This window comes from Acanthopagrus latus, chromosome 17 (assembly GCF_904848185.1).
Source record: "Acanthopagrus latus isolate v.2019 chromosome 17, fAcaLat1.1, whole genome shotgun sequence".
NCBI lineage: Eukaryota > Metazoa > Chordata > Actinopteri > Spariformes > Sparidae > Acanthopagrus > Acanthopagrus latus.
The window spans coordinates 21,729,104-21,751,441 of record NC_051055.1 but is presented as its reverse complement, the minus strand read 5'-3'; the positions used below and the strand labels follow the sequence as shown (position 1 = coordinate 21,751,441).

The following is a 22,338-nucleotide window of genomic DNA, read 5'->3' as shown; positions in this document are numbered from 1 at the left end:
AAAAGACAGGTTGTTGTTCTTGGAGGAGTGATTAATGAAAATATATCAGCTTACTGGCAAGCACAGCCCACGCTGTTCCAGGCCCCCTATCTTTAGTTAATGACTGCAGTGAGATAATGAAGCCGCACTAGATGTACAGTAATTGCAGTTTCCTGTGAGCGCAGGAAACTCTCTCGCCTACTCTGCACAGGCAATGTTTCACAAGGCAAAAAATCATCAGGGGTAATCAATTATATCCAGACACTAATTACTGAACTGTCTGCAGTGGGAACCCCCCCCTTCACTCCATACATGTGCCGGTCAGATGAGCGAGGGGGTATAGGAAGAGGGGAGGTAGTGTCATTCTGTGCAGGTTTGATGCCTTTTTTTATCTACAAAAACTTTAACATAAGGTGAAATGGAAAAGCTTGATTTGGCACTAATTATCTCAGACTTGGTAATTCCACTGCAGAGATGAACCCCCCCCCCCCCCCCCCCCCCCACACACACACACACACAAAGACACATTACATATCTGTATGATCTGTATGACAAACAACAACAGCCCTCATGTGATGAATATCAGGCGGATACTCTTGCAAAGGAGATAAAAATACATAAAATTTCACAAGGTCACCGGCTATAAAACTCCCCAGCTGAATACAAATGACACAACATAACTCCCCTTGGAGAATATTAAAAGTGATTTCGTACTTTGGGATCAGACCTAAAAAACAGGTCTGGTCATAAAAAAGAAGCCAGCACCAGATGGTTTTGTCAGGAAACACAAACAGAACGCTACCTGAAGTCACCTCCAAAAACTACTTCCACGCGTGTGACACACACTTTTTTAAGTCGCATTTGTTGTACCACCGCTTCGTTGAGCAACCAAAAATGTTAAATAAAAAGCGACTACTTTTTGTCTTGTTTTGTTTTTTTTATCCAGAGAGGACGATGTAGTGCAGCCAGCAGCAGCAGCGGCAGCAGCAGCATTCCTGTGTGTGTGTGGACCAGACGGTCTGCAGCTCGGGCTACAGGACGAGGAGGAGGAGGGGGGTGGATAAGCCATTTCTCTCGGTAAAACAAATATCCATGACGACTTTTTAAAATTAGCACACGGAGCCGCGAAAAACTTCGAGCCCTCCGTAGCGTTCGCCAACACGGTGTAAAGATAATTTACTCACCCGAAAATGGAGAGAAAACGACAGTCGGAGCGTCTAATAGGTTTCCTGTTCCGAAAGTTGTCGTGTGTCAGTGGGAAAAAAACATTAGACGCGGAAGTACACATCCAGAAAAAAAAGAGCCCGGGGTCGATTCATCACACGGCGGATAAAAAAAAAAAAAAAGTACAGATTTAAAGTTTAGAAATTTATAGCGTGAACAACGTGTCTGATAATACGTGATTTTTAAGTTTTTGTAATGTGTTTGTAGATTTTACACGTCAAATATCGACGAGTTTTTTTCTAAGTTAACAGTTTTAACGGCTGGTTTCCGCACGGTGTCACACAGTATTCCGTCCCCACTGCTGCTACACTTCAACAGAAGGTGTTCAATGAGCCTCAAATGTACGTTTAACAGGGTTACTTATAATGAAAAAAAACACATATTAGTTTATCGTGGGTTATTTAGGGTTGTGCTAATTTGCACTTTAGGGAACAATGGTCTAATGATTGCATGACAATTTCTGGCATTAACTCAATTTTGAGGCTATTGCATTAAAGGTGCACTATGTAGTTTTGGGGGAGAGGTTGTAATCACAAGCAAACTGATGATAAAGGACAACAGCATTTTTACACTGTTTTTACTTTCTTTATGTAATTTGTATCTGATATTCTGCCAGTACAATTTGAAAAACTGATTTTTGTTCTTCTGTTCTGTACATGTGACATCTGTTGCATGTCCTGGGACAGGGATCCCTCCTTCCAGAGGTTTCTTCCATTTATTTTTGTTCCTCTCTGTTTTGTTTTCGTTTTTTTTTCTCAGTATGACAAGTTTTTCCTCTCTCAGATCAAGGGTCTAAGAACAGAAGATGTTGTGTAAAGCCCACTCAGGCCATGTTATTGTGATTTTGGGCTGTATAAGTAAAACTGATTTGATTTTGATGTGATTATATGTGTCAGATTCTGCCATCTCTCTGGCTTCAAACTGTGTTCCGGCCGGGGACCTTATTTTCCCTCTGAGAACAGCTTGTTCATTCAGTAATGGAAAAAAGAGATTGTATTATTACCTCATTAAAATTGTAAATATTACAATTCTGAGTTTGAATGTTGTATCCAAAACTACACAGCTCCTCTTTAAGCTGAGTTTCCTCTCTCTTGTCTTTAGTATTAATGTCCAAGACTTGCTGAAGCAAACAGAAGAGTTATTTTCCTCTCCTAAATTAATTAAACAATACCTAATTGTTCCACTTTCTGTTCTTTTCCCACAATATACATAATGTAACATACTGCTGTGGAGCCAGTGAGGACAGATGACAGCTGTTCAAAGCACCGTAAAGAACACGCGTCTGTCGTGAAATCAGAGCGACTGTTGGAGTTGATTGCACAAATCAAACTTTCCTCCCTGCTTGGTGTTGCCAAGTTGTTGGCTTCCATTTTGGCCTCCTTGCGCCACCTTGTGGAGACGTGCAGACACTACATCGTCCTTTAGAAACGTGACCCCGTACTCTCAAACTAAAATAACCAAGACCTGCATAAACATAGACCTGCATTTTTTATTATTATTTAGGTGAGGTGAGGTTGGCCCAGGTGAACAGAATGAAATCAGAGATGTTGTATCTTGATGTTGGAAATAGAAGTTGACAAAATTCTCATCATGTGACATTAAACTGACCTCAAGGTCAGTCTGTTTTTCGTCCAGCAGTAGATTTTTGTTTCATCCATGTTGGCTTGACATACATTTGTGGCTTAAGTCAATTTTAAATCCAGGCGTGTAGTGAGAGCTGTAGATGATTTTAGGACTGGTGGCAAAGCATTTACAGACGGGAGGTGCAGCTCAGTGTTTGCAGTTATCGGCACATTCTACCTTCAGCTGAAACTATAATCCAGCACTGACTTCAACAAAGTTTGAATCCATCTGTATTTAAGTATTAAAATGTTAATGCTAAAAATTAGATTTTACTCATCATTGTCTATATTGTGGTCATAACCTTGATTAAGTTAAGTTGTCATTTTGTGTGGCTGCTGCAGGGCAAGTTAAAAGTCCTATTTGTTAGAGAAAAAAAATGTTTTTGCCCCCAAAGCTTCATTTGATGAGTTGGGAATGAGACTCAAAAATCAACTTCTCTTACAAGTATGTGATAGTTGAAGTCATGAAGTTGTGTCATTGACTTTGAGAATGTATCTTCTAGTGTCGGGCAGTGTATCGGCTGTCTGATATTGGCCTGTCACAGATATATCGGTGTAATGTTGGCCAATATGCGCGGATATTAGTACTTTTCTTTATTCGAGAAGGAAAGATTATATTGTAGAAAAAGCTGATTTGGGGTGATTAACAATAATTAGTTTGCCAGTTCATTGCTCCAGTGCATTGATGTGTTTGTGGTCGATAAAGTGTATTGTTGAATTCAATTCTAAAATTTCACAAATGTCTATACAGTGATAACTAAACTTTTGGCCAAAAAATGTCAGTGGATATGTTGGAATCACATTTTTTTTTTTTTTACTTCTTAAAATGTATGAGGTTGTGTGTGTGATTTGTTTACCGTCACACATCTTGGATACACGTTTAAACCGGCAAGTTCCTGATTGGTGGTGAGAGGTTTGTAGACGTGGTGGTGATAAAGAAGGCAGTGTTTTGTTGTCTGCATCTTTAGAGCACATTTGCTGAATAAACTGCATTTTATGCCATCAATTGGAACTATGGCATAGGTCTATATTAGAATATATTAGTGATAAAATAAACACAAAAAAAAAACATTTGAAACAATACAGTGTGTCTGAATCATCATTGAATGTAGATATTAATTATTATTATTATTATTATTATTATTATTATTATTATTATTATATAAAACATAAACCGTGAATATATTTCCACTAAATTGATGCAAATGTTGGAGTAAATGTAAAACAGGTCTTTAAACACAGAATTAAAAGCCAGCCATATTAATGACACCATCAGCATAAGAATCAAGTCATTCTGTGATTATACTGTTCATGCTTTCATTAACTTAACTGAGGATAAAGTGTGGCGTGCCTCAACAGAAAACCTTCGCAACGATAAAATCAAACTTCATTCATTTCTTCACAGTGTCTAAAATTCTAGAGCTAATTATTTTATGATATTCTTGAATCATGTTTACAAGAAGGCAAAATATTTACATTTCAGTTTATGCTATTTGTATCAGGAGAAGGGCAATTCTTTTTCAGTATCAACTTTGATTTTATTGTCGTCGAAGCTGAACAAGATTAAGAATTAATTACCAATATCAATACCAATTATTTATATAATTGACTAACTTCAGGAGCTATAAAGTGACCAGAGAGAAAAAAATATTTTAAATATGATTTGGAGTCCAAAATTATACGTTTCTGTCTAAATAAGTTTTTTTCACTGTTGTGAATCTGAATAACTTCATGTGACGGAAAACAAAACCTGCTCTAACTTTCGAACACTACACCACCGTTGAGGTTTTAACAGAGGAAACATCATCTCGTTGCTCGATGTCACACAGTGAATCCATTCAACAGACACACAGTCGACAACAGCTCACTATCCAGAATAATGTTTATTGCTTTTGAAGATATTAATCTTTTTCTTCTTTTTTGCACTTTCCATTTTTCCTCTTTACAGTAAAACAAAGAGAGGTGACAGGTAAAACCACTGCATTGTCATTTTTGGATGTGTACACACACATACACACACAAAGGAAAACTGTATTTACAGCTGTTAGTTAGTTGGACCCCACACATGGGGGTGAACTGGAGGCCTTTCCCGTAGCAACTCAACAAACATAGAGCTTTACATTAACTTTACAATAGAGCTTTCACAACTAATCGTATACCGCCACTGTTTGACAAACCATAGGCTATAAAGGCTATGAAGCTGTACAATATGGTTTAGTGTTCACTCTGTGCTGAGAGTCTGGAGGAGGGGACGTCATTTTATTAGACCTGGTAGAGCAAAGATAAACAGTTTTCGAATATTTTCCCCTCCCACTGTTCAATGTCCTTAAGCAAACCCGATTGCCCCGCTGCTGGCCCGGACAAAAAGCTCTGATTGAAAAATAATCAAAACAGATTTCAGGGGGAGGATTTAAAAATAGAAAATGCAAAGACCAATATTATTCACATTAGACTAATTACAGTACAGTTACACTGGGTGAATGCTAACTATAAAAATAAGTCTACCGGCGTATTCTTGAACCCAAAGGGTTTGTACGTTGGGCATCTGGCAAAAATGACCAAAGGGCACAATTAATTGGGGTTGAGAAAATCAGAGACAATTCCCAGTGTGAACTCTGTCCTCATCATAGAAAAACATCTTCAGAGTGCAGATCTTCTGCCATTAATAATTTAAACTTTGATACACCTAAGCTTATAATTTTTCCAACATGTTTAAATACGGAATTAAATCACAACAATACAGCTAAATCTTATCATAGTGAATAATAATTAAATGTAATGTACACCATAATAAAATATATACACAGAAATATTCATACAAATTTCTAGATTGGGTCCAGCTCCCTCTGCTCTCTTTTTCTTTCCTTTTTTTTTTGTTTTTTTTTTTTTTGTTTTTTTGTTTCTAAAGAAAATGTGCAGGAAATACTTGAACCACAGGACAAAATAAATATTCACAGACTACCACAGTTAACAGCATTAGAAATATGGATTTTACCATTTGAATTAAGAAATTAAGAAACAATATCATATCAAAGAAAGTGCAAAACAAAGTCAGGGGCAACAATTTGGACCACAGGATTACGGAAAGGAGATGATTTCACTGAAGGACACGTTGACCAAGAGGACCACTAGGTGGCAGTGTTTGACTATGTCTCAGGAGTCATAGTGATTCTATATAGTCCGAATCTCAAGAATTACAGGACAAATCTGTAAAATTGGATCGATCTGAGCATTATTTGTTGTTCTGTTCTGTTAGTATAGGGATGTTGTTTGTTAATGTTTGTCGAGGCAGGCTTTGCTGTGCTGTAATTTACCACCTCGCTGCCTTCTATCATAGCTCGGCCGCAGACAGCAAATTGTAGTCTGAGTACTGCTGGCAACACGCAAAACTAAGTCCAGGAACCATGGAGCGATCGTTTGGTGTGAGAGATCAAAACGGAAAGGACAGGATGGTGATACAGACAGCCTATAGCCTAAAAACTGTGCGCCCCGTATACTCCAGAATGGACAAGTCAGTAGTGTAATGGACTGTAGGCAAGTTACAAACTTACACGGCAAACAGGGAAACAGTAATTTCAGAAGTAAAGAACATAACTGCCTTTCCTGGAACAAAGTATCATCGGGAGTGATTGGGGGAAGCTGACAGTTTAAAGCAGGAAAGTGTCTCCGAGAAAGGAAAGGAGAGAAAAAGAGAGTTATCAGAGGCGCAGACTGGCAAGATGGTGGACGCAGGAGAGAATGTATTAGCTGTGTATCATTTTGAGAGTCTCTGTCTCCCTGTGTCTTTCATGCACAGCCACGGAGGGGGAAAGTGACGGAGGCAGGGACGGGGGCGGAGGAGTGATGGGCACCAGGCTCTTCAGAGGATGCGGTGACGCTGGCGGGGGGAGAGAGGAGATGGGTGGCAACACGCTGCCTTTCTTTCCATCCAGCACTATCTGCGACCGGTTCGCCAGGCTGGATTCCTTCCTGATGCTGAACTCGTGCTCGTTTTCGTTGTCCGAGCTGCAGTCGCTCAGATCTGTGATCTCCAGGTCTGAGTCTGACTCCGGGTCCTGCTTCACCCCACCTCTCCTCTCTGTGGGGCTCTGCCGGCCTGTCCCAGTACCGGCTCCCAGGCCGACTGCTCCCAGACTCAGCCCCAGCCCAGTGCCTGGAGGACTGGCCTCCACCCTTTCCCTTTCCCCCAATGACGCCCCGATGTCAGTCCGACCCATTGACAGGCTCCCTGGGTAGGGTGGCAGGCAGAGTCTGACCGGCTGACCACCCGCCGTGCCGTTTGTCCCTCCGGTTTGCCCCGCTGCTCCCCTCTCACCTGCACCTGCCTCCCCTGGGGGGAGCACAGATGAGAAAGGGTGAGGCAGCTGGGAAAGGCTGCTCTGCAGAGGGTTGGGGTAGAACTGGGAGGGGTAGAGGGAGCCAGGAGGCAGTTTGGGGCAGTTGTTGAGAGAGAAGGCCCCTGGGAGGTAGGGGTTGAAGCCCCAGGGGTAGTCAAAGGGTGGGTTGCGCGGGTACGGGCCCAGCAGGGACGGGGGTTTGGAATAGCACGGGGCACCTAGGATGGAGAAAAATCCAGGGATGGAGGTTAACGCTCAGAAGGACCAAAGGTTTCTTGACATACAACATCCAAGAATGTTCACTAATTATGCTCAATGGTATTAGCAATTCTAATCAGAAGCCACAGGGGCCAATTCTGGCACGGTTGCTTTTAACAAAAAAAAAAAACAAAAAAAACCCTGATGGTTCATTTATGCATGCCAGTACTGTGGAGTGGATCCACTTCACACCGCTGAAAACCAGATGTGTGCAGATTTTACTCTGTAGTGAAAACTAAAACAGCAACAACAACAACAAAAAAATCGAACAACTAATAAAGCAGAGTTTACATCTTCAATTTGTCTTATAATTCAAAGGAAAATATTTGTTGCCCTGTCGCAGCAGTGACAGTCACCTCATTGACACGTCGAGCCCAGAAATAATAAAGAATGCATCAGCAGCCAGCGCTGTGCACTTCCGGAGGTTAAGTGACTGACAGAGAGGAAACTTGCAAACTGTCGATCTCTTGTCCCCCCCCAATGTTTTGACATGTCGCTGCATCATTTCAGATTAAGTGAAAACCCTTTAGATGAAGCAAATTAAATACTGCGCCGTATTCAAGTTCAGTTCCTCGCCAGCATCGCTTGATGGCAGGGAAAGCGGAATAAATTTGAGGTGATGCTGGAATTCAATTTTAATGAACAAACAAAAGCACTGCCTCACAACCTACTGTACTTCCTTCCAACTGACAACCAACTCAAAGATTCTCTCTCTCCGCTGCACCCTCCACCTCTCTCAGTCTTCCTCGCTCGCTCGCTCTCTCTTCCACTCTGTTATTTACTATGCAGGGCTAATTTGACAGTGGTGAAGTCTCTGCGTGCTGGGCCAGGAGTAGCTGGCAGACACATGAATATTGAATCAGTCAGGCAGGCCTCACTTGCTTATGAAAACACAGTAATGGGCGCCCACAGGCCACAAACTGAAGCCTGCACCCTCAATTAGGGCCTTCCTGCCTGGGAAGGGATTAGGACAGCGGGGACACATGGGAGGGAGAGGAGGGTGAGAAGGGAAGAAGGGGGGAAAAGGACCTGAGGACAAACAGAGTGGGGAGAGAGGGAGGGGGGCAGATTGTGTGATGAGGAGTGCATGTGTGTGTGAATACATCTGTTTACACACACCGGCTCTGTAGCTCTGCACATTCGTACACATTCTGATGCACGTATGGACTGTGCGCAAGGACAAACAAAGGCAGATGCATGCACGACGTCGAGCGAACATATGCACACCAACGCCGTCGATGATGGGCGAATAAAAAGGAGGACAAATACGAATGATCGCACTGAAAAGGTGGATGATGTCTCCAGCCAACCGACTTGTTTCTTACCGCGGCCGATATGCATAATTCACAACCTAACCTGGCCTCTCTTACCTGAAGCGCAGCCTTACTGCGGGCTGCGATGGGACAGCCATCTCTCTTATTTCCTTTAACAATAAATGTTCATGCCTCCCTATATCCTCAATCCTCTCCCTGCTATCCTCTTTCTCTTCCTCCTCCTTGTTTAGAAGGTTTCTGTGTGTACCCTGCTGCACGCTCCCTCTGCACAAGCTGCCTTCCTCGTCTTTGTCTCAGGGATGCTGAGAGTTCCTGTTTTTGCAGAGTTGTGGGCTAACTTTTCTCCTTCCATTAGCTCACCTGAACTGAGGAAGGGGAACGCATCCAGTCTCAGCTTGTCTCCTTCGGGCCCTGGCGCCGCGGTCCCTCGATCAAACAGGGACGTTCCCCTGCCGGCTTCTGGCAAACGGGGAAACAGGGACTGTATGGACTGAGCGACAAAGAAGGGGGAGAAGAAAACGATTAGAAATTAGTTTGTGTGCTTCCTCAAAAGTGCACACGTATTCCTACAAATCTGCCCTTATGTTGCTGCGGGTAAAGTCATATGTTGACAGCAGCACCCTACAGAGTGTGATGCAAACAGTGACAGAGTCGCAGCAAGGACATGATAAAAAGGGGTGTCATGGGACTCGGGGTAAAAAAGGGAGGTAGGAGGACGCAGCGGCTCAGAGACTCAAAGGCAGGAAGAGTACAGAGTCAAATGGAGACCAGCGATTAAGATTGCGGGCACAAAGGATAAATAAGGAGGAGAGAGAGGGATTGTGGGACAGTTTGTGTGAAGGGACACTGAGATCTGAGAGAATGACATCCATTCAGGATGTAGGGCAGCTGTGTGTGTCGGTGCGTGTCTGTCATTTTCTCCCCTTTTTTTTTTGCTTTTTCAAATACGTGAAGGAGAAGGAGGTGAAGGTGGTGAAAGAAATGGAACAGTTGAATCTCAGGAATCAAGGGGACAAAGGGGGGATTTTTTCCCCCCTAGCAGGACTTTGGATCAATAGTATCTGTCACAGCGCAGCCCCAAGTTTGAAAGGCGAGACTGTACTCGCAAGCTGCGAGATCTGCGTTGCTTAACAAACCGCATTAATGACCCGCCATTGATCTGATGTGACGTGACCCCCTTTGCTTTCTATTTCTTTCATTTTCAATCGATGACAGATGGATACGCCATCGGAGACGGGGATGAGAGAAGGAGGGGATAACGTCTTCTTTTGTTTTAAGGACAAGTTAAAACCGTCCCCCCCACCACCCCTTTTCCACTGTCTCCTTCAGAGTCAGCGTCGCCTTATCCCATCTTAAGGATAGCGCAGACAAATGACGGATGATTCTCCCTTACTGTACTTTCAAGTTTACGTGCACTTTCTAGGACGTTTGGAAAATTATCCGCACGCTGGCTCTCACGTCCAAGCTTAAAAAAAAAATACAGATATATTCTTAATGTAGAGAAGAAATTAAAGCATTCAAATGGATTTGTTCTTTGCTTTTTTTCTCTCTAAATATCACATCGCTTTGGTAAAGTCGTAACAATATTTTAGAACTAAATTAGGAAACATTCTGTCACGCTCCCTTCTTTCTCTGTATGCTCAATTTAGCTTGGTAAAAATTTCACAATCTCTCAGGGCAAAATAATAAGTATTCTATTACTATGATCATTAGAGAGTGAATAAAAGATGGACACGATGAATACCGCCCATCCTCTTGTAAAAAGTGAATGCACAGCGGGGGCCTGAGAAATAGAAAGGCAGAACCACCTGAGTGAAGTGGATTCGATTACCTGAATTAAATCATTATTAATAAAAAATTAAGTCCTGCTATTTCTCCCCTTTCTTTCTTTGTTCAGTTTTTTTTTTTTTTTAATTCAGTGTGTATTATTCGAAGAGTTAAACTGGTTATGGCTATATTTTAAATTTCAGTCTGTATGAGTCTCATTTTCTCAGATGTGTCAGATGGTTGATTTCCTATATGATTGACACTTTATTATCTGCATATTTATCTCACAGCATACACCCCTCTACTGACCCCACCCTTTCCCAGTTCCTCCATCCTACCCTTCGTACCTCTGGGCTGCAGTCTGGTGCGGCGGATCCCCCGTTGAAGTGGTTTTGGGCCAGAAAGAAGGGAGAGTTGGCCATGTCCAGGATGGGGTAGTTCACCAGCACGACCTTACTGAAGTTAAACTTGTACGTGAACCGCTTCCCTTTGGTTTTGTGCAAAATGCGCTTGTTGTAGTAATACCTGCAAAGGGAGGAGGGAGAGGGATAATCGAAGGAGGGATGGAGTGAGGGGATAAAGGATAAGGGAAAAAGGAAGAGGAAAAGGAAAAAGAGGAGGGAAGGATTAATATAATGCTCACATCAAGGTTTTGTGTTTCAGTGCGAACAGAAAAGAATAAGTAAACAACTCGAGCGCTGTAGGGCGAGAGCTATGCTGATTTCCCACTGTTTTTATTCATCTCCTCCTTCCTCAAATCAATTCGAGTCTTACTGCCTTGATTCAATACGATGTGGTTCTTTAAAGGGAAATTTTATTCAGCTGTTAACAGACAAAAAGTCAAAAAGTCAAAAAAGCCTGATCCCTCGGAGCCTCAGAGGCCCTGCACATACAGTGACAGAAACAAAACAAAGAGACATAACACTTCTTTCATTATGCACATTAAGACTAGTTATCAATTTACAAAAATAAGGGGTGTTCATTGTGATTAAGGATATGTGTTATGACACTAAAATAAAGGGAAAGAAATCACAATCTTGAAAAATATTGACGTGTTAAAATGAGAAGCCAAGTGTATTTCTAGCGAGTAAACAAATTGATTTTATCCACATAAGCACAAACGGTCGTGGTTAAGGTGAAAATGATGGCCGTGGAATTTAATCTGCATCATCAGGAGCCCTTTGGACTCTCAAACACGATCTCCGGCCCAGGTGATGTGTAAATAAATGTAAATGACACTGAGAAGCTGGCACCGCTTCCCGCAGCAAAGCGCATTTACAAAAAAAGGCGGGACGACAAGAGCCGTCTCCATGGCTACGACCTCAGGTGTCTCCCGCTGGGCATGTTGAGCTGCCGTCACGCCAGCTTCCTTTGCCACCCACTGAGGTGTCACAACGTACAGCCTGCCAGGATGCCGGGTTTGATCGGCAGTAAAGGCAAAACATAGTGCCATCTGGCTCAGGTGGAGGAGCCGAGCGCTCAGGTGTGTGTGTGTGTGGGGGGGTGGGGTGGGGGTTGGGGGTGGGGACAAAAAGAAAGACATACCTGCGGCTGTGTCATCGCGAGATAGAAGTTTAAATCTCGTGCGCGTTTGGATTTCATCGCTTTAAAGTGCACCAGCCACAGAATGCATCAGGCAAGCTCAGCATTAAATACTGGTGAGCAACGCCTCATTATGCAGATGCACTATATGAATACACACAGCAGCGTGTAAGTATCAGCATGTATCCACAGTGGCTGCGCCCGGTGCAATGATGTGTACGTGTTTTGCTTTGCGTGGCAATTGTGCCGTGGCCCTTAATTGAGCAATTAAGTGAGGCTAATTAAGAAGGCTAATTGTGGCCCCAGCCAATTCATAACAATTAGACTCTGACGACAGCCCCCATTAACAAGAGGCCAAAGGAAAGAGGGGGGGGGGGGGGGGGTGGCGTTGGGGAACAAGTCGGGGTAGTGTGTATTTGCATAAGCGAACTGTGTGTGTGTGTGCGGTTGTGGGGGAGTGCTGACTGCCGAAGGTGCGGAGTGTGTGGACAGAATTGTTTTAATCACCTTCAGCGAGTTCGGTGCCGAGCGGTTTCCCTGTTCTCCAATTTTAAGAAGAAGAAGAAGAAGAAGTCCAAGCAATTTCACACTGGGGCTTAATTTTGAAATCCCTATTGAATTTTTTATTTGGCAGCTCAATGGTGAACTTTCCATTAGGATGTCCACAGATAAGGAGAAATTGAGGGTATTGACGTTCTCCAGGAAAAGCCCAACCTTTATCTTTCCATTAAACCGACATGAAAAAGAGATTCAGTCAAACAAGAGTAAACAATTTATGTAAACCGTGGGGTGATAAACATCTTGATTTATCTGATACCCACAGTGTTATTGCCTGACATTCAACATGTCGTGTACAAACATATACCTCAGTGCCCTGCTCAGTTTGTCGTAGTTCATGTGAGGTTTGCATTTCCTTATCCCCCACAGCCGGGCCACCTCGTCTGGATCCTTGATAACGAACTCTCCGTAGTCCCCCTGCCAGGCGATCACACCCTGGTACTCCTCCTTCTGCAGCAGCTCCAGGATGAAGTGCCACAGCTGGATCTGTCTGGACCCAGGGCTCGACTCAGGCTTGTAGGCCCAGTCCGGGAAGGCAAACCCTGGGCAGAAGGGAAGCAGGACAGAGAGGAGGAGGACGGGGTTAAGGCCTGTCATTTGTCCCGCCGCTTGCCGAGGGGGATTGCTGTCTGAATGACTGATGAGTGATAGAGGTGAGGGATGATGTGTTTAATATCACAGCATGTGCCTTGAGCAATGTTAGTCTGCGCTAATGCCCTCTAGCCTCAACAGATTGGTCAGTGGGATGATGACAGCTCGCTGGGAGAGATCTGATTGATGCTGCTTGGGCCTGAATTCTAAAAGCCAACTGTATGCACATCAGAGATGCAGCTAAGTAGCTTTCTGACTCGTCCTGAAGTGAATTTGGCACTAACTAGCCTTGTGAAAACATTAGACATTCAACCAATTACTACCAGAGACTGAATTTGTTTACCAATGCTGGTGCATGTGGTTAATTTTCAGATGAATTTTAACACGTATCACTGAGATTTTGATGATGATGGGGATGTTTTATCAGAGCTGAAACTTGCTTGTTTTGGCTGTTTGGTTACACTCAATTTTTGAACGGACGTGAGCTGATTCAGGGATGTGTTTCAGGATGTTTGCACATGCATGAGTACTTTTAACAAAATACGTACCTTTAGGCAAACCCGATGCACCAAATAAACCAGAAGAAATGTGCATGAGTTGGGACTGACCTGGCGTCCAGAGCGCAGGCACTGGGGGGAGCAGCAGATCACTGACGCAGTTACAGTCCATGCCTCCACAACACCTGAAACAAAGCAGAACGACGTAGTTAAAGTCACTAAAATGACTAGATAATGTGAAAAATGAGAAAACCATGAGAGGTTTCATCGAAAAGTATCTCCTGAAGCAAGAGCGAGCTACCCAGAAGCACCAGCACCAGCAGCAGCGAGTTGAAGTTTTGGAGTGTAAACTTTGTTGAAACTTGAGGTATTGCATAAGGGTCTGAGGGCGCAATGTGAGTTCAAAAACATACCTTAAATCGAAGTGAAGTATGGCAAGGTTATGTTTTATATGTCTTTGGTAGAGATCAGGTGTTTGATGGATGTTATCTTGTGTGGCCACCTGAGGCTGAGTCTGATGCAACACGGTGGACATCCCTATAGTGCATTTATGAACAGGAGGAATTAAATAGACTTTTGAAAACTGGGTCAAAGTTGAGCCGGACTAAATATTAAAAATGGGACTTTTTAATAGATAATGTGGCATGGCTTTTTACTCAGTGGAGGTTTTATAATTAAGAACTGCGGGTCAAAGATGCCTGTGTATGAAGTTGAGTTCAGGTACACCGTAGCTAAAGAAGGAGTTGAAGAAACTGGCAGGTTTAATAGTTGAGAAGAGGCGAGACTTCATTTCTTTTTAAAATTATTATTATTTTTGGCCTTTTCTTGGCTTTATTAATAGGATAGACAAAGTGACAGGAGACAGAGACAGAGAGGTGATGACATGCAGCAAAGGGCCAAGGGTCAGATTTGAACCCAGCCTCTGTACATGGGCCACAAGGTCTACAAATATATGATGATTTAAGGGCTAAACTGTTCAGTAAAATGTCTGTAATCGTCACTGACTCTTTCTGATTATATATTACATTAGAAAATATTTGAGATCTGTCTCATGAAAGTAGCTTTATTTTTGGCAACAGAGGCAGAAGTTTTTTGTTTGCAAATGTGAGTGATTTATGTTGTTGACTGACAAATGTTTCATCATCAAAACAACATATTTGATGCCTTATAAGTCCATGTTCGCTGGGTACTTCTGTATGTGTATGTTGCAAATTAACATAATAACTGAAGCACACCTATTACACAAAGAGAAAGTTTAGTTTGTCTGTTTAATTTCTCAACTGCCATTTTGCACTTTTCTGGTTTACAAACACAAATGAGCACCCTGAAAGCACCACAGGTGTGCATGGACAAACTGTTGATCAACTTGTAAATATATATATATATATATATATATATATATATATGTACATACACACACACACACACAAACAATAATGTAGCACACATGTGAGCGAGGTTGCTTTGTTAGATGACGGCTAATGAAGTCTCCTAAATAAATGCATGTAGACATCTACTGACAGGAGGTGAAAGTAAGGAGCTTTTCAGTGTTTCCATGGCGAGCGAGGGGACGGGATCTAGTTTGGATATCACAGTTTCATCAGGGTTGTTTTACAAAGCTCAGATGGAAGAGATGCCCTGCTGCTACACTGGTATCTTTAATGCTGGCCTCTCTATCTCTCCCTTCACTCTCTGCCTCTATTTAATTATGCTCTGTGAATTTTGGATTTTCCCTCCAGCATTGAAATGGAACGTGAATTATTAAGGTGTGTTTGTATAAATTATTATTGCTAACTCCAGGCATTTCTCTCTCTCTCTCTCACGCTCACTCACTCTCTGACCGACTCTCTCTCTCTTTCTTTCTTTCTTTCTATCTATCTATCTCTCGCTCGCTCTCACCGAGCTTCTAGCCTTTGGATTGTGGCCCCCTCTCACGCTCTCCTCCCTCTCTTCATCTTTCTTGTTTTTCAAGCCGCTCCTTCTGTCTTCAAATATAGTCGGCATTCATCCTATCTCACTCACACATTTTTCTCTCTCATCATTCATGCCATCATTCCTTATTTTTTCATCTTTATCTCTCCGCGCGTCTTGCGTCTCTGCCTACACTCACTTTCACCGTAATGAGTCAAAGTTATCATGAGGGTTCAAATAACAGCTGTGAGTTGGATCTTTCGCAGAAAGCTCCTTGTTTTCACGTGGGATTGTTCCGCGGTGTTATGCTACACGTAGCTTTGTTAGGGCTAATTCTGTATTCAGCGTGGACACATTGGCCTTTACACGGTTACAGAAACGTATGTCCCTCCATTAAAATGCTGATGTCTAACCCAAACATCTGAGTGAAGGCCTCTCTGAGTCTTTAGAAAATAAGATATTCTTTGTGTTTGAGGTAGTAATCTATAAGTTTTCCTCTTCCCTGTGGGCTACAGGTCATCAATACTATATCATCTCTTTCATTTTCCATATTCTCATGGTCCACGGCATGTATACGCTCGTCTCCTCTGAGGACGCGCGCTCCTATCTGTCAGGATTCCTCCAGCGACCTCTCATACCGCCTACGTGCCGCCTATATCTATATATATCCGTCCTCCCCTTCCCTGTCCAACTGTGTATCTATACAGGTGAATCCTCCTTTCCTCTTTCCCACCTCCTTTCTATTCACGCACCTATCCACTGTCTTACTCTCTCCCCTCCCTCCTGACCCACCCATCTCCTTTTCTCTCCCTCTCTCCTGCTCTGTGTGTTTTGCTTCGGCGCAGTAATTTTCCGTTTGATTTCGGAGGTAATGCATTTTTTACAAATCAAAGAGGAAGCCAGGCTGCCCCCCCTCCCTCCTCCTCTTCCTCCAACCCTCCCTCCCTCCCCTCCTCCTCCTTCTCTCCCTCCCTAGTCTCTCGTTCTCGCCCCCCACGGCCCCCCAGGCCAGAGAGGAGATAAAGGAGCCCCCATCATTTCCTTGTTAGTTTTGATTTGGGCAGCGCAGGGCTTTCAAGTTCCCCCCATCACCCCCAGAAACATTATAACTAGCAGCCCAGGGAATACCGCTCCTCGTACGCACACACTCGTACTCACACACACGCATGCATGCACAGACTGTCAGATACAGACACTCGCAGATTGTAATGGATTGTACATGCACAGTAAACACACAGTCTCGAGCAGATATGCCACAAACACACAGGTATTCAGGTAGCGCGCACACACACACACACACACACACAGAGTGAGCAGCAGCACACGGAATAAGACATGGAGCCCATAGATATTGACTGAATCAATATAGACACACTAACACACATCTCAGCGAGCTGAGAGACAGAATGCACTTTGTTTACTAAAGATGCAGTGGTACTGATGGAGCACAGAGACAAAAACACAGATGCTTTTTTGGACACAACGGTCCAAACAAAGGACCTCTGCGCCACAAAGGGCCACCTATAAATCCAAGTGAGGATGATGGATCACACAGTTACCGGTGACAATGGTAAACGCATACAATAGAGCGGTTACTATAGAGAAGTCCCATCATGACAATAGTGCCTTCCCCGCTCAAAGGAAACCTCGCTTGTGCTCCTCCACATGTTGTGGAGTGTTTGCCCGCGCTTGTTTTGGCAAACACACACTCATGCTGCAAACCCTCTGGTGCGCTGATGAGTCAGAGGCTTTTGATAAGCCGGTTGAAAGAGCGCGCTGGTTTTAGGGACAGACTTTCCCGTGTCTTTAGGACGTTACGAAGCAAACACTCGCACACTCAGGTCAAGGCTGAAAGGTGATTGCGCTGTTGGTGCTATCGCTGCTCGACTTTCAAACAAACCGCGCACAAAATCTCAACTTTAAAGCTGCGATACGTGATTTTTGTTCTGGCCACTTGGGAGCGATGGAAACGAGCTGTAAACACTGAAATACGATCAGCATTGAGTTAATATGGTGAGCTTGTAATCTCGCAGCTGCTTATTTACACATCCAGTGGAGCAGAATTTGCATTCACTTGGAGTCCTCTTTCTGGCCACTTGGTCAATGTAAAGTCCAATATTCTCTCCCTTTCAACTCTTTTTTCCCCCCCTTCACCAAGTCCTGAAGCAAAGTATATCGTTATTTAGCTGCTCATGTTGTTGCTGTCTTCTCCTGTCTGTCATTTGTTGCCGGGGCTGTTAGTATACAGTGGGCGTTTTCATGAGGAAAGCGGCCTATTACATCTGGAAGTGAGATGAAAGCAGTGAAAGTTAAGCAAAACAGTAAAGTTGGGAACTTAAAAAACAAAAAATGAGCTGAAAGACGCTAAAATGCTTCAAGGAGTTGAGGGGAACTGCAGAGTTGGGATATAATTTTCTGTTGGTTGGTTCATCATTACGTTACAACGCTCACATTACAAACACTCATTAGATCCTTTCTTAAGATAAAAGTTTTGATCTTAGCAGCTCGAAACTTAATTGTATTCTATGCTTATTCTTTGTGTGTTGTGTTTATTGCATTGTTTTATTTTATTTCCACCTGTTAAGCAAGTAGACAGAAATATATTTTGTTTGCATGTTTGCTTGATGTGATACCACCATCATGAAGACAATTTAGAGCACCTGCAGTGATGACATACATATTAAAGCGATCTTTTTATCGCTGTCCTGTCATCTCATTAAAACTGACTTTTTATTAAATATAAGTGATCACTGCTGTTTTTAATTATATGTCCATCTAAGATAAGATACTCAAAGTTATTATTTTAGCACTTTTAACCCAACTGTTTATTATGACCAACCTGCGTATTTACTTATTTACCACTAATATTTTTTTGACTGTCCAGCCAAAAGCGCTTTGGGTTGAACAACAGTTATGTTCTCATGAAATGTTTTCCTCGAGTGATTTTCTTGTCTTAAAATCATGACCTACTACTCGACATATGACCCTAAAAATGCAGATACAGCACTACATCATATCCTTCCTTCATTGATTTAATGTTGGCATGTTTAAGAGTTGAAATAGATGAGTAATATAGACAAATTAAAGAAATCCTCACGTGATATTTTGTGAGACGTAAACTATTAAGAAGTCATTATACATTTAACATAAATATTTAGATAAATCTATTTTTAGAAGTACATGCACTCATACAATATAATCCAGACCCTATATTAATAGACAGAGGTTACAAACTGCAGTAACCCAAAGAAAAAAGTCTGAAAAAAACAAGGGAGATTGCAGAAACTACACTGACTGCAGTCTGCTTTGGTGTTTTGTCGGGGTTTCCTAGCTACTGAATTTTTACTTTGCCTTTTCTCTAAGATTGAGCAAGACTGAACTTAGAAAATTGCATCACAAGATAAATCAAAAATGTAAAAGTTCAATTTCTGCCCTAACTCAATTTTGATCAAAGTTGAAGTTACTTAATTCTGGACTTGTAGGGAAGAGTGACAGTAAGTAAGTGAGTTCTTAAATGTATTGACTACTGTCTTTGTCACCTTGTCACCACTTTGTCTTTGTTTCATTTCCACTTTTCTATCTATTTTTTTTTTATGCCATATTGTTTGACTTGAAGCCAAAGATGAATTTCAAGACGTCTGCTCTAAAATATGATTCTTATTTCTATGTGATTAGAGGAATATAATGTCATCTGATTCACGTTGATTGGAATAATCTTCTGAGATTATAGACAAAAAAGAAAGTCTTATTAAATATGCTCATAATTAGGATGAGATCAGGTTGAAGGGTCTTCTAAAGAAATGTGGAAAGTCAGTCAAAGAAATTGATGTCATTACTTTTATAGCGCCAAACCTCAGGCAACCATTGGGGTACCTGCTGGCGTCCGTGCTGTGGTTTCCAGAACAAGTAGTCTGGATATAATGAGTTTCAGGTGTTTGGAAGAGACCAGTATATGGAATGTGGATTTGGATCATAACGTCTTCATACCAAACAGGACCATGCTGACGCAAGGTTGCAACCAGGCTGGGTAATCTACAGGGCCGGGCCCGTCGAAAGGACTGGTGTAATTGTGGCGCTGAGGTTAGTGGGCCACTGATGGGCATGAAAAGGAAACAGGGAGAGGAATATACTGTAGCACCAACTATGTTTTGAAATTCTGCAGAGTGACTGGGGTAGAGGGAGGAAGGGGGGCAGCCTGACATTCAGGCAACATTGTGTCTCCAGTGTTGTCTAAAGAAGGAAAGAGTGATGGGTCACGATATAAAAAGATAGAAAAATATGAGAGGCATGAAGAGTCTGGCCTCTCCCGCTTTCTTTTTCCACTAGATGAAACAGGCTCTGTACATCTGTCTCATCTTCCTTTTTTTCGGTTGCCCCTGAAAAAGGCCCAACTGAACCCTCTCTCTCTCCCTCTCTCTCTACTTGCCTCTCTCCCGCTATCTCCGTCTCTCCCTCTCTCTCTGTTCCTCTCCCTGGTTAGCTCTGACACACTGGTCAGCCTCAGGGTGGAAGAACAGAGGGACTCTGCTATGGGTTTGTTAGAGGAGATGGAAAGAAGGAGAGAGGAGGAACGAGGAGGGGAGACAGAGTGGAGAGAAGGAGGAGGAGGAGGAGGAGGAGGAGGAGGAGGAGGAGGAGGAGGAGGAAGGGAGGAGGAGGAGGAGGAGGAGGATGAAGGGAGGAGGAGGGGGAGAGGTTTGGTCAGGAAGATGGAAAAAGAACCTGTCCACACAAATGTTAAGGAGAAAAGTCAACGGTAAATCGAATTTTATCCGAGTGGTTGCCTAACATTCTTTCAATTTAGCTAAATCTGGTGCCTGAAATATGAAATAACATTTCTGTGAATGAGAATTTATATTTTACATGCCAAAATATGCAGCATGACACTGACATTAACATATTGTTTAATTCCTATCCAGTCTGAATCTTCACACAGAAAATTATCAGGCTTTTTTTGTGCAAAAAATAAGAATAGTTCTCCAGTGAGTATGAGCTATAAGGGATGAGATATAAGTTTCTTGGAAAACTTTTAAACTTTTAGACTTTTCATTTGACCAACAGAAACAATGACGGAAAACAAAACTATACTCCTCCACCAAAATTAGCATATTTAAGCTTAACCAAAACACATTTTCCTGACTTTAACCCCCCCCCCCCCAAAATTCACAAGAAACTCAAAAAATGTTGCTCTTCATCATTAACTGATATGCCAAAGTGCTGCAAAAAACTCACTTTCTTATGAAATATGACACCCATCATTGCACTTTTTGTGGGGTGTTATACAAACCACCTGATTTGTCTCTAAGAAATGCAAAATTTCTATACAACTCATTTTCAACAGCAAATACGTTTTAAGGGGAAATACCAACCAAATTATATTTCCTATTAACATAACAAAAATTATTTTAATTAACGTACCTGACAGGTCTTGTATTGGCGATACTGAATGCATGTTGCTATGATTCATTAGCCAAGATAAATTTAAGGCTTTTTAACTCGTTATACTCTTGAGCGCCTCAGACTCTTTCAACGATTCTGAACGAGTGAGATCCCTAAACTGAGGAGCGCCAGAGGGATACCGCTTTCCACACCCGAGCAGCGCTCCCTGCATCCTGTTTCTGACTGTAGCTGTTAACCTGTTTTCCGCCAAAAATAGGCAGTCTCGCAAAACGCAGTCCACACATAGTGACTACAACAAACTTCTCCTTTTCATGGTTATTTTCAGAAAGTGGTGCAATTGGTTACGGTTAGGTAAAGATCTTAGTCTGCAAGGAATTTAGACATGAGATTTTTTATTATGATCATATTGACGTAAACTTAACCAAAGTGTTGTAGATGACACTGGATGCGAACTATGGACTCTGGTGTGACAGTCCTGCAGTTTGTATGCCCACCATCACACCTAGCCACCCTGCTGAGCCTCCAGCATGTAACATACCTGTAGTGTTACATTCAATCAGAGACACTGTCTGCAAACATAATCCATTAATTATAAAAATCCATTTAGTAGGGTTGACAGGGTTGAAACTACAGTTGAATGGGATTACACTGGATTAAATATAATAGATTAAATGGGCACTAATATATTTTTTTGTTTTTAAGATTCTATTGTTTAATTCTATGTTTCATGTCTGTCTTTTGACATCTTTGGTTAATATTAGAAAATGTTCTCAATTTTATTTTCTCTTGAATGAGTGTAGATCCAGAATTAAGTCAAATTGTTAAAAAAAAATACAATGAAATGGTGAACATTAACTAGATAAATAAAAATAATAATTTGTTTCAATGTTTGAGAGTCAAAGGGCTGCACACACTAACACGATCACGGCTATATTGCAACTTCTGCAGCAGCTAAATTTCCACATGCTCCTTTGTGCCTTGAACACGGTCCACCTATCATACTGTCATATGAAAGAGTGAGAAATCAGTACAATGCTGTAACAGGAACAGACAGCAGTGCAGTACTGTCACTGTATTTAACCAAGATATATAGTTACAGGAGGACCGAGGCTCTGTGCCTCTGCTCGTTCTCCCACAGAGCGGCCATTACTCCACACTGCAGGAGCAAAGCTAATACTGAGTCCTTCACACCGAGAGACGGGCTATCACCTCACAGAGCGGCCGAACCAGAATAACATTCAGTGGAATACAGTATGAAACATCCGCTACAGGTATCAGCAGGTGTAGTGTTAGTGAGGCCTGTGTAGCACTTAAAGCAGCGAGATTAGGGACAGGGGATAATGGGTCAGAAAATGTCTAATACAAAACAAGCCATATG

The 22,338-nt window shown here is 42.3% G+C and overlaps 2 protein-coding genes across 13 annotated transcripts in view; both read right to left on the bottom strand.

Moving 5' to 3' along the window:
- The window catches only part of arhgef1b (Rho guanine nucleotide exchange factor (GEF) 1b), a 44,266-nt gene extending 42,215 nt beyond the window's left edge, over window positions 1-2,051 (bottom strand). For 4 of the 5 annotated variants that reach the window (XM_037073889.1, XM_037073892.1, XM_037073893.1 and 1 more), the window contains exon 1: window positions 1,164-2,051. The gene's annotated coding sequence lies outside the window, so the exon portion shown is untranslated. The remainder of the gene's footprint in view (window positions 1-1,163) is intronic. The other variant, XM_037073894.1, reaches the window with a different exon arrangement.
- Window positions 2,052-4,689: 2,638 nt separating this feature from the next.
- The window catches only part of erfl1 (Ets2 repressor factor like 1), a 101,679-nt gene continuing 84,030 nt past the window's right edge, over window positions 4,690-22,338 (bottom strand). For all 8 annotated transcript variants that reach the window (XM_037074815.1, XM_037074814.1, XM_037074816.1 and 5 more), the window contains 5 exons: window positions 13,761-13,834; window positions 12,869-13,103; window positions 10,809-10,986; window positions 9,055-9,184; window positions 4,690-7,380 (listed from right to left, as the gene is read on the bottom strand). In XM_037074815.1, coding sequence (XP_036930710.1) covers window positions 6,569-7,380; window positions 9,055-9,184; window positions 10,809-10,986; window positions 12,869-13,103; window positions 13,761-13,821 — 1,416 coding nt within the window. In that variant the 5' untranslated portion in view covers window positions 13,822-13,834 and the 3' untranslated portion in view covers window positions 4,690-6,568. The remainder of the gene's footprint in view (window positions 7,381-9,054; window positions 9,185-10,808; window positions 10,987-12,868; window positions 13,104-13,760; window positions 13,835-22,338) is intronic.